The sequence below is a fragment of the Astatotilapia calliptera genome, chromosome 23 (assembly GCF_964374335.1).
Source record: "Astatotilapia calliptera chromosome 23, fAstCal68.1, whole genome shotgun sequence".
Classification (NCBI taxonomy): domain Eukaryota; kingdom Metazoa; phylum Chordata; class Actinopteri; order Cichliformes; family Cichlidae; genus Astatotilapia; species Astatotilapia calliptera.
The window spans coordinates 17,687,935-17,699,143 of record NC_137443.1 but is presented as its reverse complement, the minus strand read 5'-3'; the positions used below and the strand labels follow the sequence as shown (position 1 = coordinate 17,699,143).

Genomic DNA, 11,209 nt, shown 5'->3' with positions numbered 1-11,209 from the left:
CGTGAAGCATGGAGGAGGTGTGATGGTGTGAGGGTGCTTTGCTGGTGACATTGTTGGGGATTTATTCAAAATTGAAGGCACACTGAACCAGCATGGCTACCACAACATTCTGCAGCAACATGCCATCCCATCTGGTTTGTGTTCAGTTGGACCATCATTTATTTTTTAACAAGACAATGACCCTAAACACACCTCCACACTTTTGAGTAGTAGTCTGTGTGTGTTGTGTGTTTTGGAGCCTTCACTGTGGCCATAAGGTGACATTACATGAGCTAGTTTAAATTTATATAGTGATCACTTGTTGACAGATATTTCAGGATAATAACTGAAGATAAGGTTTGGTGTACCGTATCTCCTTATCTTATCTATATTTTAAAAATCACAATCTGGTAAAATATTAGTGGTGCGGGGGTCACACTTGAATCTAACATCAATAAAGTTAAGATATAGTAGAAAAAGATTTATGAGTTGTATCTTTTGATTTGTGCACCCTCTTAAACCTAAGTGAACCTGCATTTACGGCTCTATTTACAGAAGGAGACACATTGACACCACAACCAGAAAGATTTCCATTTTAGCGCGCCATAGCCACACCTCATAATAAACCAGCCCTGCCCTCTGTGGTGTTACGTGCTCCCTTTGTTGCTGAGCAAGCTCCCAACAAGGATGTAAGATGTAAAAAAAAACAAACACAAAAAAACAAAACAAGCATAGATGCAGCTCTGAAGGACTCTGGTGGCACCTTGTGGCTGGAAGTATGAACAGCACGTGCTGAAAACACGGAACATGAGATGGGATGGCACAATCTAAAAATCAAACAGTACAGCAGTGATGAGTTGATACTGTGGTTGCAGAGGACTTCTCATTTTTCAGATTCTGGTACTGGGTGATTATAAACTTATCACCCAAAGTTAAACACCACACGCACCATTAGGTGGAAGGGTGGAGCTTTTCTGTGTTGATGTGGGATCATTAAGAAAGTGACTGATGACAGTGGACGGAGCTCACTGCTTTAAGACGGCTAAGCAATACAGCAAGAACTGTGCTATATGCACTTTTAGCATAGTGCCGAAATGGAAGTGGGCTTCACGCTTATAGGATGTGAAGCTGGATAAGGTAAAGAAAACAGGTGATTTGTGCTGACATTTCACGAAACTGCTGTGGTTAAAAGTAAACACGGTTTGCTAAACATCTACAGTCACTGTGCTTCTGCCAGCAGTGAAATCATCTGTAGATACCAGTGTGCCAGCTAATGTGTCTAAGCCAAACAATGTCTGACACATAACCTTGTGATGAACATTACATCATGTACATTAGTACTTTTGCCACCAGCTGATTTTTGTGTTGTTTGTTTTGTAAACTACAGCAAACTTGGTGAGCAAGATAAACCATACAGACACATTTAGTGTGTTTGGTGCTAACAAACAGGCTGAACTTACTGGCTGCTCCATACCACACACTAATCCTTACAGCACTGTGCAAAAGTCTTGAGCCATCAATTATTTCTTCATGTTTTGCTAGGGAAATGGGAAGGTGGAGCGATTTATTGAAACATCCGCAAATATATATGAAATCAAAGTAAATAAGGCAAAAACTGAACAATTTGTGCGTCCAGTTATTCTTCTACACAGACTGAACTCGTTTTTGTAATTTCTTCATGTGGTTATCCCTAGGTCCAGATTAAAACACAGAGAACGGGCATTTGCTGTGGCTGCCCCCAAACTTTGGAATACATTGCTTTTGCATATCAGATCCTCCTCAACACTGGATACTAAGTCATCTAAAGACCCATTTTTATTCTCTGGCTTTTGATTCATCATGAGTTTGTTACTATTATACGTTATGATTTTATTCACTTTTTTAATGATTTTCTCTTCTAAAACACTATTGTTTTTTTTGTTTATTGACTTGCCCATTGTATTGTACAGTACTTTGGTCAACACCTGTTGTTTTAAGTGCTATATAAGTAAATTTGAACTTGAACTTCACAAAGTGTTCTCCAGGTATCCTCAAAGATATCCAAAGCTTTTCTTTGGATGGATGCCTTTTGTTTCATTCTCAGTCAAGATGATAACACACAACTTCAATAATGTTGAGATCCGGGCTCTAAGGAGGCCAATTTCATGACTGATGACGTTTTTACTGCACTGGCAGTGCGTTTGGGGTGATTATCATGCCCCCCCCCAAAAAAAGGAAAAAAAAAAAAAAAAAAAAGAAGACACTGGCAACAAAATAAAAGTCTGGCTCCTTTAAAGCAAAACTATGTTTAAATGAGAGGTGGATCAAACCTGCACTGTACTGTATTATTATGTGTCTTACAATTCAGTTAAGAAAGCACCAAGAGCACACGTCACAGTTTTGCTTGTTAACTCAACACTTTCCTTGAAGAATAAAAACAGTGAACCCCTGAAAACAAGAAAGAACTATTTATTATTTTCCAGAATTCAAAAAGTGTACAAAAGTATGTTGGATAAGTACCAACATGTCCTTTTTTCTTTTTTTTTTTTTAATGAAGTGCTCTGACGTTGTTTATGAATGATCACTGTCGCCTGGTGTCCACGGTTAAGCATCCCAAACAACAATCAAATGCAGATAAATCTGAGTTAAGTGTCTCTGTAAAGCCTTTGGTCCCAATGGGAGCAGATGACCATGCTGTTCATGGAAGGGGATTTAGTTGTGGGAAGCCTCCTGCATGATGACTGAACACAGACTCAACAGCTGCAGGTACTCGTCTGCACCATCTGACAGACACTTGCACACAACCTGAACCAGAGAAAAACAAACAGATCGAGTCATTAAAAAAAAGGATTTAACTTCTACATTTATTCCGACTTACTATTGTAGCTGCAAAAAAAACAGCACCGTATTATATGACTTACTGCCATCTTCTCTGTGATAGTCGACTTCTGCTTGTCACTCAGGTCCTGCTCTATGACACACTCATGAAGCTGTGTCAAGATCTGTGTGGCTGCGTAGCCTTCATCCACCATGTTCTGACAGAGAAGATGATTAAAGATTGATTGCCATACCTTTTATTTTGTGCTTAACTATCTATTTCAGGCTATTAGAACACTTACCCTGACTGCTACCTCCAGTTTTTCAAATGTTCCTCTGAAGCAGATCTGGAGCAGGTTGTCAATCATCTTGTCAGGTACAACCTAACAGAGAGCAGAAGCAAGATTTCAGATGAGAAAGACATTCTAACTACAGTTAATAATCACTTCTTGCAGTCTACTGTGATACAAATGAAGTCCAGCTCACCCCTGCTATTTCAATAACAGCACAATCAGTGATTTCCTTGTCGACATTGAGGCGTGCAGCACTTTGCAAAAATGTGATGGCTTTCCGCAGGTCGCCTTCAGACACCCGCACCAAGGCTGCTATACTCTGGATTAGGAAAGACAGTTATCAGACTCCACCAGCTGTGCAAAGAAAGCAGTTGCAGTTCTGCTATACCTCCACTCACATGTTATGCAGCACATAAATGTCACTCAAATCAGACTTTTTCAACAGCGAATACATTTCTGACCATGGATGGATTACCACCTGGGAAAGGTGAGCACAGGACCAGGGACAGTGACAGTGGTGGAGGAACACCGCCAGTATTACCAGACCAAACACAGTAAAATGGAAATGGAAACTGGCTGTGCCCTCAGGCATCTGAATTACATTAGCCATTTTTTTAACATATCATACAGTTAAGAATATTCAACACTTCCTGCCTGTCACTGAGAACTCTTCTGCCTTGTGCTATTGTGCTTACGACGGGAGCAGGCCACACATACCGGTACTCTTCACAAATGTAGAGAAGTCTGCAGTCATGATAATCCATCTATTTATGTTACAATCAAAATTTTAGGCAGGAACATTCCCTGTATCTAAAATACTTTACAGGTAAGCAAAAATGTTTATACTTTACAAAAACCATCTCTTGACACACTTTGCGTTCTTTTTTTATTTGAAAATGCAGCACCAAAGGATGTTAATAATCATCTACTAATACAATTAAATCAAATGTATAGAAATGGATCATGTAGAATGACTGTAGTATGTGCTTCGACCAGTAGGTGGAGCCTCTTATTGCTTAATGAAATTGAGTGACAGTGCATTGAATTGTAAATTGACTGATGTACATATCACTTTTCTGCTCATGCTACTGAACACTGCAAACTTAAACCCCAGTTAGTTGTACAGGGGCTGATGTCTGTTACACCTAAAAAAGGCAACTGCAACAATCCCCTGTTTTAAACATTAAATATTTAAAAATAAACAGCTGTTTGCTCATATACATTTGTGGACAGGCTTAACAGCCGAGCAGTTAAACAAACAGGAAAATGGGAGTTGTCTTGTTTTTTGGTTTTTTTTGGCCTCTGCAATCAAATCACAAGAAAGCTGGCTGGACTCAACTGGGAGTCTGCACCAAGGACAAAAGCAAGACAAATAAGGATTGATTTGAATGGTGAATCATGCAAAGTTACTTCAGTAATGTCCAAGAACAAAAATACAAGGCTGGAAGTGAGTTTAATACAGTGAGCACGACACAAATTACTTGGGTATTTAAAACCTTGACTTTCTGTTGAGTCTGTTATGGGGAGGATGTGTGCAGATTTATCTTAAAATACTGGTGGTGCCAGGGTCAGACTCAATCTAACATTAACAAAGTTAAAAGATACAGCTCATCGTTCTGAGTTGAGCTCCTTACTAAACCCTGATTTGTACTTCTGTGCAAAAAAACGAAAACAAAAAAACATTCAATATGTATTTGTGGATGAGTAAAATAAATGTGTTGAAACTATACTTGTACTGGTCAACTATTTAATTATTTTTGACATTTTGTAGAAGGACTAAAATGTCACATATCCTCATAGCAGTCTCCAAAAAGACCTAAAAAGTGTGCAACTGATCATCTTTAAACCTGCAGATACGGTCACTGCTGAAGATTACAGCTTCATTAGTAATAAAAGGAAAGAGCAGACTTTCTTTTATTTGTTACATGAATCGTTTTCTTTTTGTGTGCTGCTTTTGTAAAGAAAAAAAAACATAAAACATTTAGCAGCACCCACTGGTAGGATTATTATGTCTGGTAATTTCTTTTACACTCTCCTTTTAAGTTAGCCTCTCAGTTAAAATCAAAGAGCACTTTCAAATAATTTTTACGAGGCATTTTTCCCCATGTATCGAGCAATTAAAAAATGAACCTACACTAGAAGTGCGTAAGACATCTTAGAAATTTCTCACAGGTCTACATTACACTATCTGGTCTTTAAATCTGATGTCATTACCCATGTCTGGGCCCAAACTCCGCTTAAGGTCACAGTCAAACGATCACTGCTGCATCACTGAGGATTGAAAAACTGTCTAAATTCTTTCATCTTTAATAAAATGATCAGTGTTGCTGCTTTACAAGGTGTAACAATTAAGTTTAACATCCAGGCATCCGTGAAAACAGAATTTATGAAATTTAACACTGTTAGAAGTTAGCAGGAAGTTAGCTCGCTAGTTTCCACTTAAATATAATATACCATGTTCTGACAGAGATTTCTGAAAAAAATTAAGATGTACAGCTCTGCTATCACTTCCGACATAAATGAAGACAGAAAACTAAACAGCAGTGACGTTTATAGGGTTACTGAAGTTTGGCTAGCTGGTATATAATGATGTGCTACATGATCGCTAGCGACACAGTTATGTTAGCATAAACACAGATAGGCTGGAGGACGAACGCTAACTTTTTTCCACTCAATAAAAGTTAACGCGAGGGTTCCCGAAGGTTAGGGACAAATGCAACCGCATGGCAGGATGCTGTAAAAGGACCAAACTTCAGTCAGGAGAACGACTGATATAATCCATCCAAAATACCAGGTTAGTCATTAATATACTGCTGCATGGGCTCGGCTGTAGTTACATCGTAAGGTTTCAAAACCTGAAGCTTTAAAATGAATAGTGGTAATAAAAACAGAAAGGCCGACCACTGTGATCACTGACTGTTTTTAGGGGCTTGTTGAGATTAAATAGAACAAGATACAAAGCATTAAAACGTGTTAAAAACACAAAAGCCTTATTAAACGCTGAGTCGTTTGGGCCCAGAAGCAGGATTCATCACGTCATCACTTGAAAACCGGATAGCAGCACAATCATTTTCTTTCTTCCTACCTCTTTGGTGTACTTGAGGTTCTCCTTTTCGCATATCTCTAGTAGACGTTCTTCCTGGATCTGATTGGCTAGAGGTTTGAAGCGAAACTTGGAACACCGAGAAGTCAGAGGCTCAATAATCCTAGAAAACACACAGACATACAAGCAGGATTACAATAACTGTGTGTTAACTGTGTAATCTGTGTGTTTAATTGATTCTGAGCAACAACCCACAGCAGACCTGCTTATATAGTTACAGATGAGACAAAACCGAGTTGTGCGAGACTCCTTCTCCATGGTCCGTCTGAGAGCAGCTTGAGCTGGCGCTGTCATGGAATCGGCCTCATCCAGTATGATGATCTTAAAAGGAGGACACGACTTCCCGCTGCAAATGTAGCAAAATAGTGAAAGTTTCAACATTAGTTTGGACTTTACTGACAGAGACTTTGGTACTTTATTTCAATAATTATTCCAAAAGCTGTTCTGTCTGTAAACTGAGTTATCATCAGAGCACTGCTGGCACCACTGAAATGTGCTTTATGACGCACAGTCACTTTACCTTTATAGCCAAAAATATTTGCATGTTTTAAAGGAAAACTGTACATACAGGAACTTATTCCTTCAGTTTGTGATTGGCTCTACAATTAGAGGATGACGTCTGATGTATGCAGAGCTGAAAACAATCCCAGTTTGCCTTTTAATTCACATTTACCAATTTATAAATGTGAGTAACCTCGTACAAAAAAAACCCAAAACAAAAAATAAGTCTAGCTGTTTTCTTATTATCACAAACTGTAAAATGCTGACTCACTCTGGGCGTGTCCCGGCAACAGTGAGCTGAGCAAAGTTTTTGACTTTATCTCTGACGACCTGGATGCCTCTTTCATCTGAGGCATTGAGCTCCAGCACCCTCTGCCTGTACAGTTCTGGACTGAAAACAGAGACATGAGTCAAATATGAGCAGGAACAGTGCAAAGAAAAAAGGAGAGAGATCAACAAAGGTTTAAAAACTATGATGAAGAAATGACTGATGTGAAATCTCTTATCAAATACCACACATACAGTTTACCCACCCATAAAGTTCTCTGGCAGCAGCTAAGATGGTAGAGGTCTTTCCTGTTCCAGGAGGGCCATAGAAGAGCAAGTTGGGAAGCTGCAATTTAAACACAGATCCAATGATACTGTGCCTTTATGGCCTTGCAGAATGTGCAAAATGAGCACAAGTACAACCCGAATACAAAAATATTGGAAATAACCATGTTTATACTGTATATCTGACAACACACTGCTACATTGTGACAAAGCAATCTGACACAAGTTCGAAAACATTCTTACAGTATACGTGGTACATGCACGAGAACAAAAACACACTCATCTCCTATCAGGTGATGGGAAGTCTGCTGACTAAAGTTGTCTGTCAGATAAGAGAAATGTTTACTGTCCACTTCCACCCAAAACAACCCTCCACATTATGATCTTGAAAGGCTCTGTTCTGAATCACAAGATTAAAGGGACCAAAAACCAGAGTGTATGGCATTTTCATTGTCATCAACAAACCAAATGCAGTAATGCAGCCAAGGCTATAACCGCCCCCCCCAAAAAAAAACCAACCAAATGTTACTTACATCTGCTCCTTCCAGAGACTTCTTCAACACTGCTACAACCTCCTCCTGAAAGGCCACCTCATCAACACACTTTGGCCTGCTGGAGTTCATTGAAGAAAGAGGAAAAAAAAAACAAACTGGTTTGAGTACCTCACAAGCTTCAATATCAGCACACGCTACAGATTATATATAGACTCCAGAGAACTGTGCAACAACAAAACAGAAGCACTTTTAACCGCATCACCGTGAAATATTTGTTCAATTTAAACATCTGAAAGTCAATAATATGACTCACTATCCATTACATTTCACATTGTCTTGCCTCTAAAATGACAAACATGACCTTATATCATAATTTAGGTGATAATTGTGTGTTAAACAAAAGTTTCACAAAAATATGACTTTAGATTATTTTATTGTCATTAGTCAACATATTGCAGAAGCACTGCTGAACAAAATTACAAAAAGAGAAGAACACAAAAAAAAAAGGATCACAAAGACAGAACCAGGTTAAAATACTGTAGTGTAATTATCTATTACACATTAACTGATAGAATAAAATATATTAGGATGATAGTGCACTGCATAAGAATATTAAATAAATATATACATAATAAATAATACATTTGTGAAATAATGGCAGTCAGTTAAAAGGACCAGAAATTCTTGTAAAGATGGGAAAGGAAAAAAAAAAAAACAATGTACGTCCAACTGTTTTATTTGTAGCTCTGTGGTCACCCTCCAACGCACTTACATGCAAACTATGTGTTCCATGTTTGGGGGATTTAATAATCATTTTGAGTCAAGAAACAATCCTGAATTTCACTGTGACATCAAAAGATGATCAAAATGTAAAAATGAGACACATGACGCTATTATTCATTATGCATTTTACAGATTAAACATTTCTGTAAATCAACCCCAAGACTAAAAAAACAAAACAAAAAAATGTTGGATTTTTATGGCAATACTGAACAGTCCCCCGGTTAAAAGGCGGTTAAAAGTTTTGTCCTGAAGGATTCTTGAGATTCCTGTAACTCTGTATAGTTAATCAGATGTAGTGTACAGTACACCTTTGTGGGTCATACTTACTACTTTTCTACCCAAGGAACAGCCTTGGCTTTCTTCTCTGCACTGGGTCCAGCCACTGCCTTATCTTTCTGAGGCCTGGCTGCCTGACCTGTTGCTCCTTTCAAAAATGCTTGCATGACTCTTCTTTATTCTGTTAAAATGAACATACAAAATGCACACACTATAATTATTATATCATAATTATACAGAGGTAGGGTAGGTTGTAACAATATTTTGGAAACAAAGATAAAACAAATGTCCAGCACTGTGCAGAATTCCATCCTGTACCATGATGTCCACATGTAGCTGCCTTGTTTAATCAAGCTATTCTCGTGAAAGCTGCAATATTCAAAGACATGTCACCTAACAAGTAAACCATAACATGCCAGAATAATTGAAATCCAAATTATCAAGCCAATTATGAGCTACATCATATATGCACCCCTTATTTCTAATCCTGTTCATTCAAGTAACTTTCAAGAAAATGAAAGCATCTTTAGCTCCACCTCCAGCTCAGCCTGCTGTCTTTTTGTTAGTGTCACCATCTCCCAACCATTGATTACGTAGTAGTGTTGGAGACAAAGTTAGAGAGGGAGCCAAGTTAATCAAACAAACAAAACCAAAAGAAAGAAACAAAAAAAGCAACATTTTACAACTTCAACCTAAAGCGCTCCATCTATGCAAGATAGCATGGGTGCTGTGTAGGAGTAAAGTCAGTTTCAGTCCACTTCTGTCAGTTTGGACAAGTGCAGAGACAGTGGATATCTAGGACAAAGGATGCTGAATATGGAGCTAGCAGAAAGGAGGAAACAAGGAAGAACACAGATAATAATAATGGATTGGATTTATATAGCGCTTTTCAAGGCACCCAAAGCGCTTTACAATACCACTATTCATTCACTCTCACACACTGGTGGAGGCAAGCTACAGTTGTAGCCACAGCTGCCCTGGGGCAGACTGACAGAAGCGAGGCTGCCATATCGCGCCATCGGCCCCTCTGGCCAACACCAGTAGGCAAGTAGGGTAAAGTGTCTTGCCCAAGGACACAACGACCAGAACAGAGAGCCCAGGGATCGAACCGGCGACCTTCCGGTTACAGATGCGATTTCCAACCCCCTGAGCCACGGTCGCCCGGAGAAGGTTCATTGACGTAGTGTGGGAGGACATGCAGAGTTGAAGTGACAGAGAAGGATGCTAGGAGGCACACTGTGGCGACCCCTAAACAGTGCAGCCAAAAGAAGAAGAGGCACGCCTCAGAAAGATCGCTCTGTTGTACTGAAAGATTTGCTACAAGTCTTTTTAGACCCGGTATGCACAAGTATGAGTTAACAGATCGTTTAAAGAATGGTTGAACGACTGGAGAAAAAGACATAACAATCATTAATCGTTAACGTCAAGCCTTATTTCATTCGTTGGACAGTAAACGTTAAAATTTGACATCATAACGTTGGGATGCAAGAGCGGCACTTAAGAAATTTAACATCACAACAGACAGAACTGTATTCATTATGTAGCTCGCTAATGAGAAAGTGAAGTTAGTGGTTTACTTTGAACAGCAGAGACAGCTTGACCCAGACATCACTGGTGTGTAGCCCATGTTAGCTGCGGTTAGTAAACACTTAAAGAAATATTTCCACGCCGTCTTCCTGAACATTAAATGGCATTTGGCACTGTTTTTAGCATCATAGCACAACTTATCATGGAAGCTAACGAGGCTAGGTGAGTTAGCCACTGTGCTTACTATGAGCTAATAACATTAGCCCCGTTGTTAGTTCCAAAGGGCCGCCTTGTGTCTTTTTTCATAAACATGGACCGCTTTAGAAGTCTTACCTAGGGCGGAGTGAATGAATATCTAAAACTCCAATAGTAGTAATAATAATTCTGGCAGCTGGCTCGACCCCTGTCTGCTTAACTCCGTGTCCTCAACAACGTCAGTAAGTCTTCCCGCGCTAGCGGCCGAAAACACTTCCGTCGACGTTATTGTGTACCTTCCAATCATATGGTGCGGACGCCGCTCGTTTCCTTAGTCACGTCTCCTCCCATCCCTTTCTCCTTTTGGGGGAGAGGGGCTTTTTTTTTGTCTCCTTTTCATTCTATATCCTTCATAATTTCCCGTTATTTTCGTTTGGTTTGTTAATACGCAATATTTCCGCTTATATTCTAAACTGTTAAATTTTAGACAAATAAACAAATAAATAATCCGATAGTTTAGATTTAATGATTTCATCTGACAAAAACAAACACTGTGTAGTCATGTTCCTAAGAAATACAGGATTATGTGCTTTGTTTTGTCAGCCAGTTGATGGGCCATTGATCTTGGCTGTTTCTGTTGTACAGCCTGTGATTGCCTGCAGAGAGAAGATGAATGAGTAGCAAGAGCACAGATGTCTCTGGCTAATAGA

At 39.2% G+C, this 11,209-nt stretch overlaps 1 protein-coding gene across 1 annotated transcript; it reads right to left on the bottom strand.

Annotated features, from left to right (window-relative positions):
• Nucleotides 1-2,411: 2,411 nt before the first annotated feature.
• On the bottom strand, nt 2,412-10,806 carry rfc4 (replication factor C (activator 1) 4). The gene is made up of 11 exons (XM_026158165.2): nt 10,638-10,806; nt 8,829-8,958; nt 7,758-7,836; nt 7,206-7,285; nt 6,944-7,063; nt 6,374-6,517; nt 6,154-6,274; nt 3,262-3,387; nt 3,078-3,158; nt 2,880-2,993; nt 2,412-2,763 (listed from the first exon to the last, which is right to left on the bottom strand). Exons 2-11 carry the CDS (start codon nt 8,942-8,944, stop codon nt 2,671-2,673), a joined length of 1,074 nt encoding a protein of 357 aa, XP_026013950.1. The 5' UTR covers nt 8,945-8,958; nt 10,638-10,806; the 3' UTR covers nt 2,412-2,670.
• Between the last annotated feature and the right edge of the window lie 403 nt (nt 10,807-11,209).

Coding starts and splice junctions, on each gene's coding strand:
- rfc4 (XM_026158165.2), bottom strand. CDS start 8,944: ATGCAAGCATTTTTGAAAGGAGCAACAGGTCAGGCAGCCAGGCCTCAG. Junction 6,518..6,943: donor GTTGCCGGGACACGCCCAGA/GTGAGTCAGCAT, acceptor CTACATTTGCAG/CGGGAAGTCGTGTCCTCCTT. Junction 3,388..6,153: donor ACCTCAAGTACACCAAAGAG/GTAGGAAGAAAG, acceptor TTCCTAATCCAG/AGTATAGCAGCCTTGGTGCG.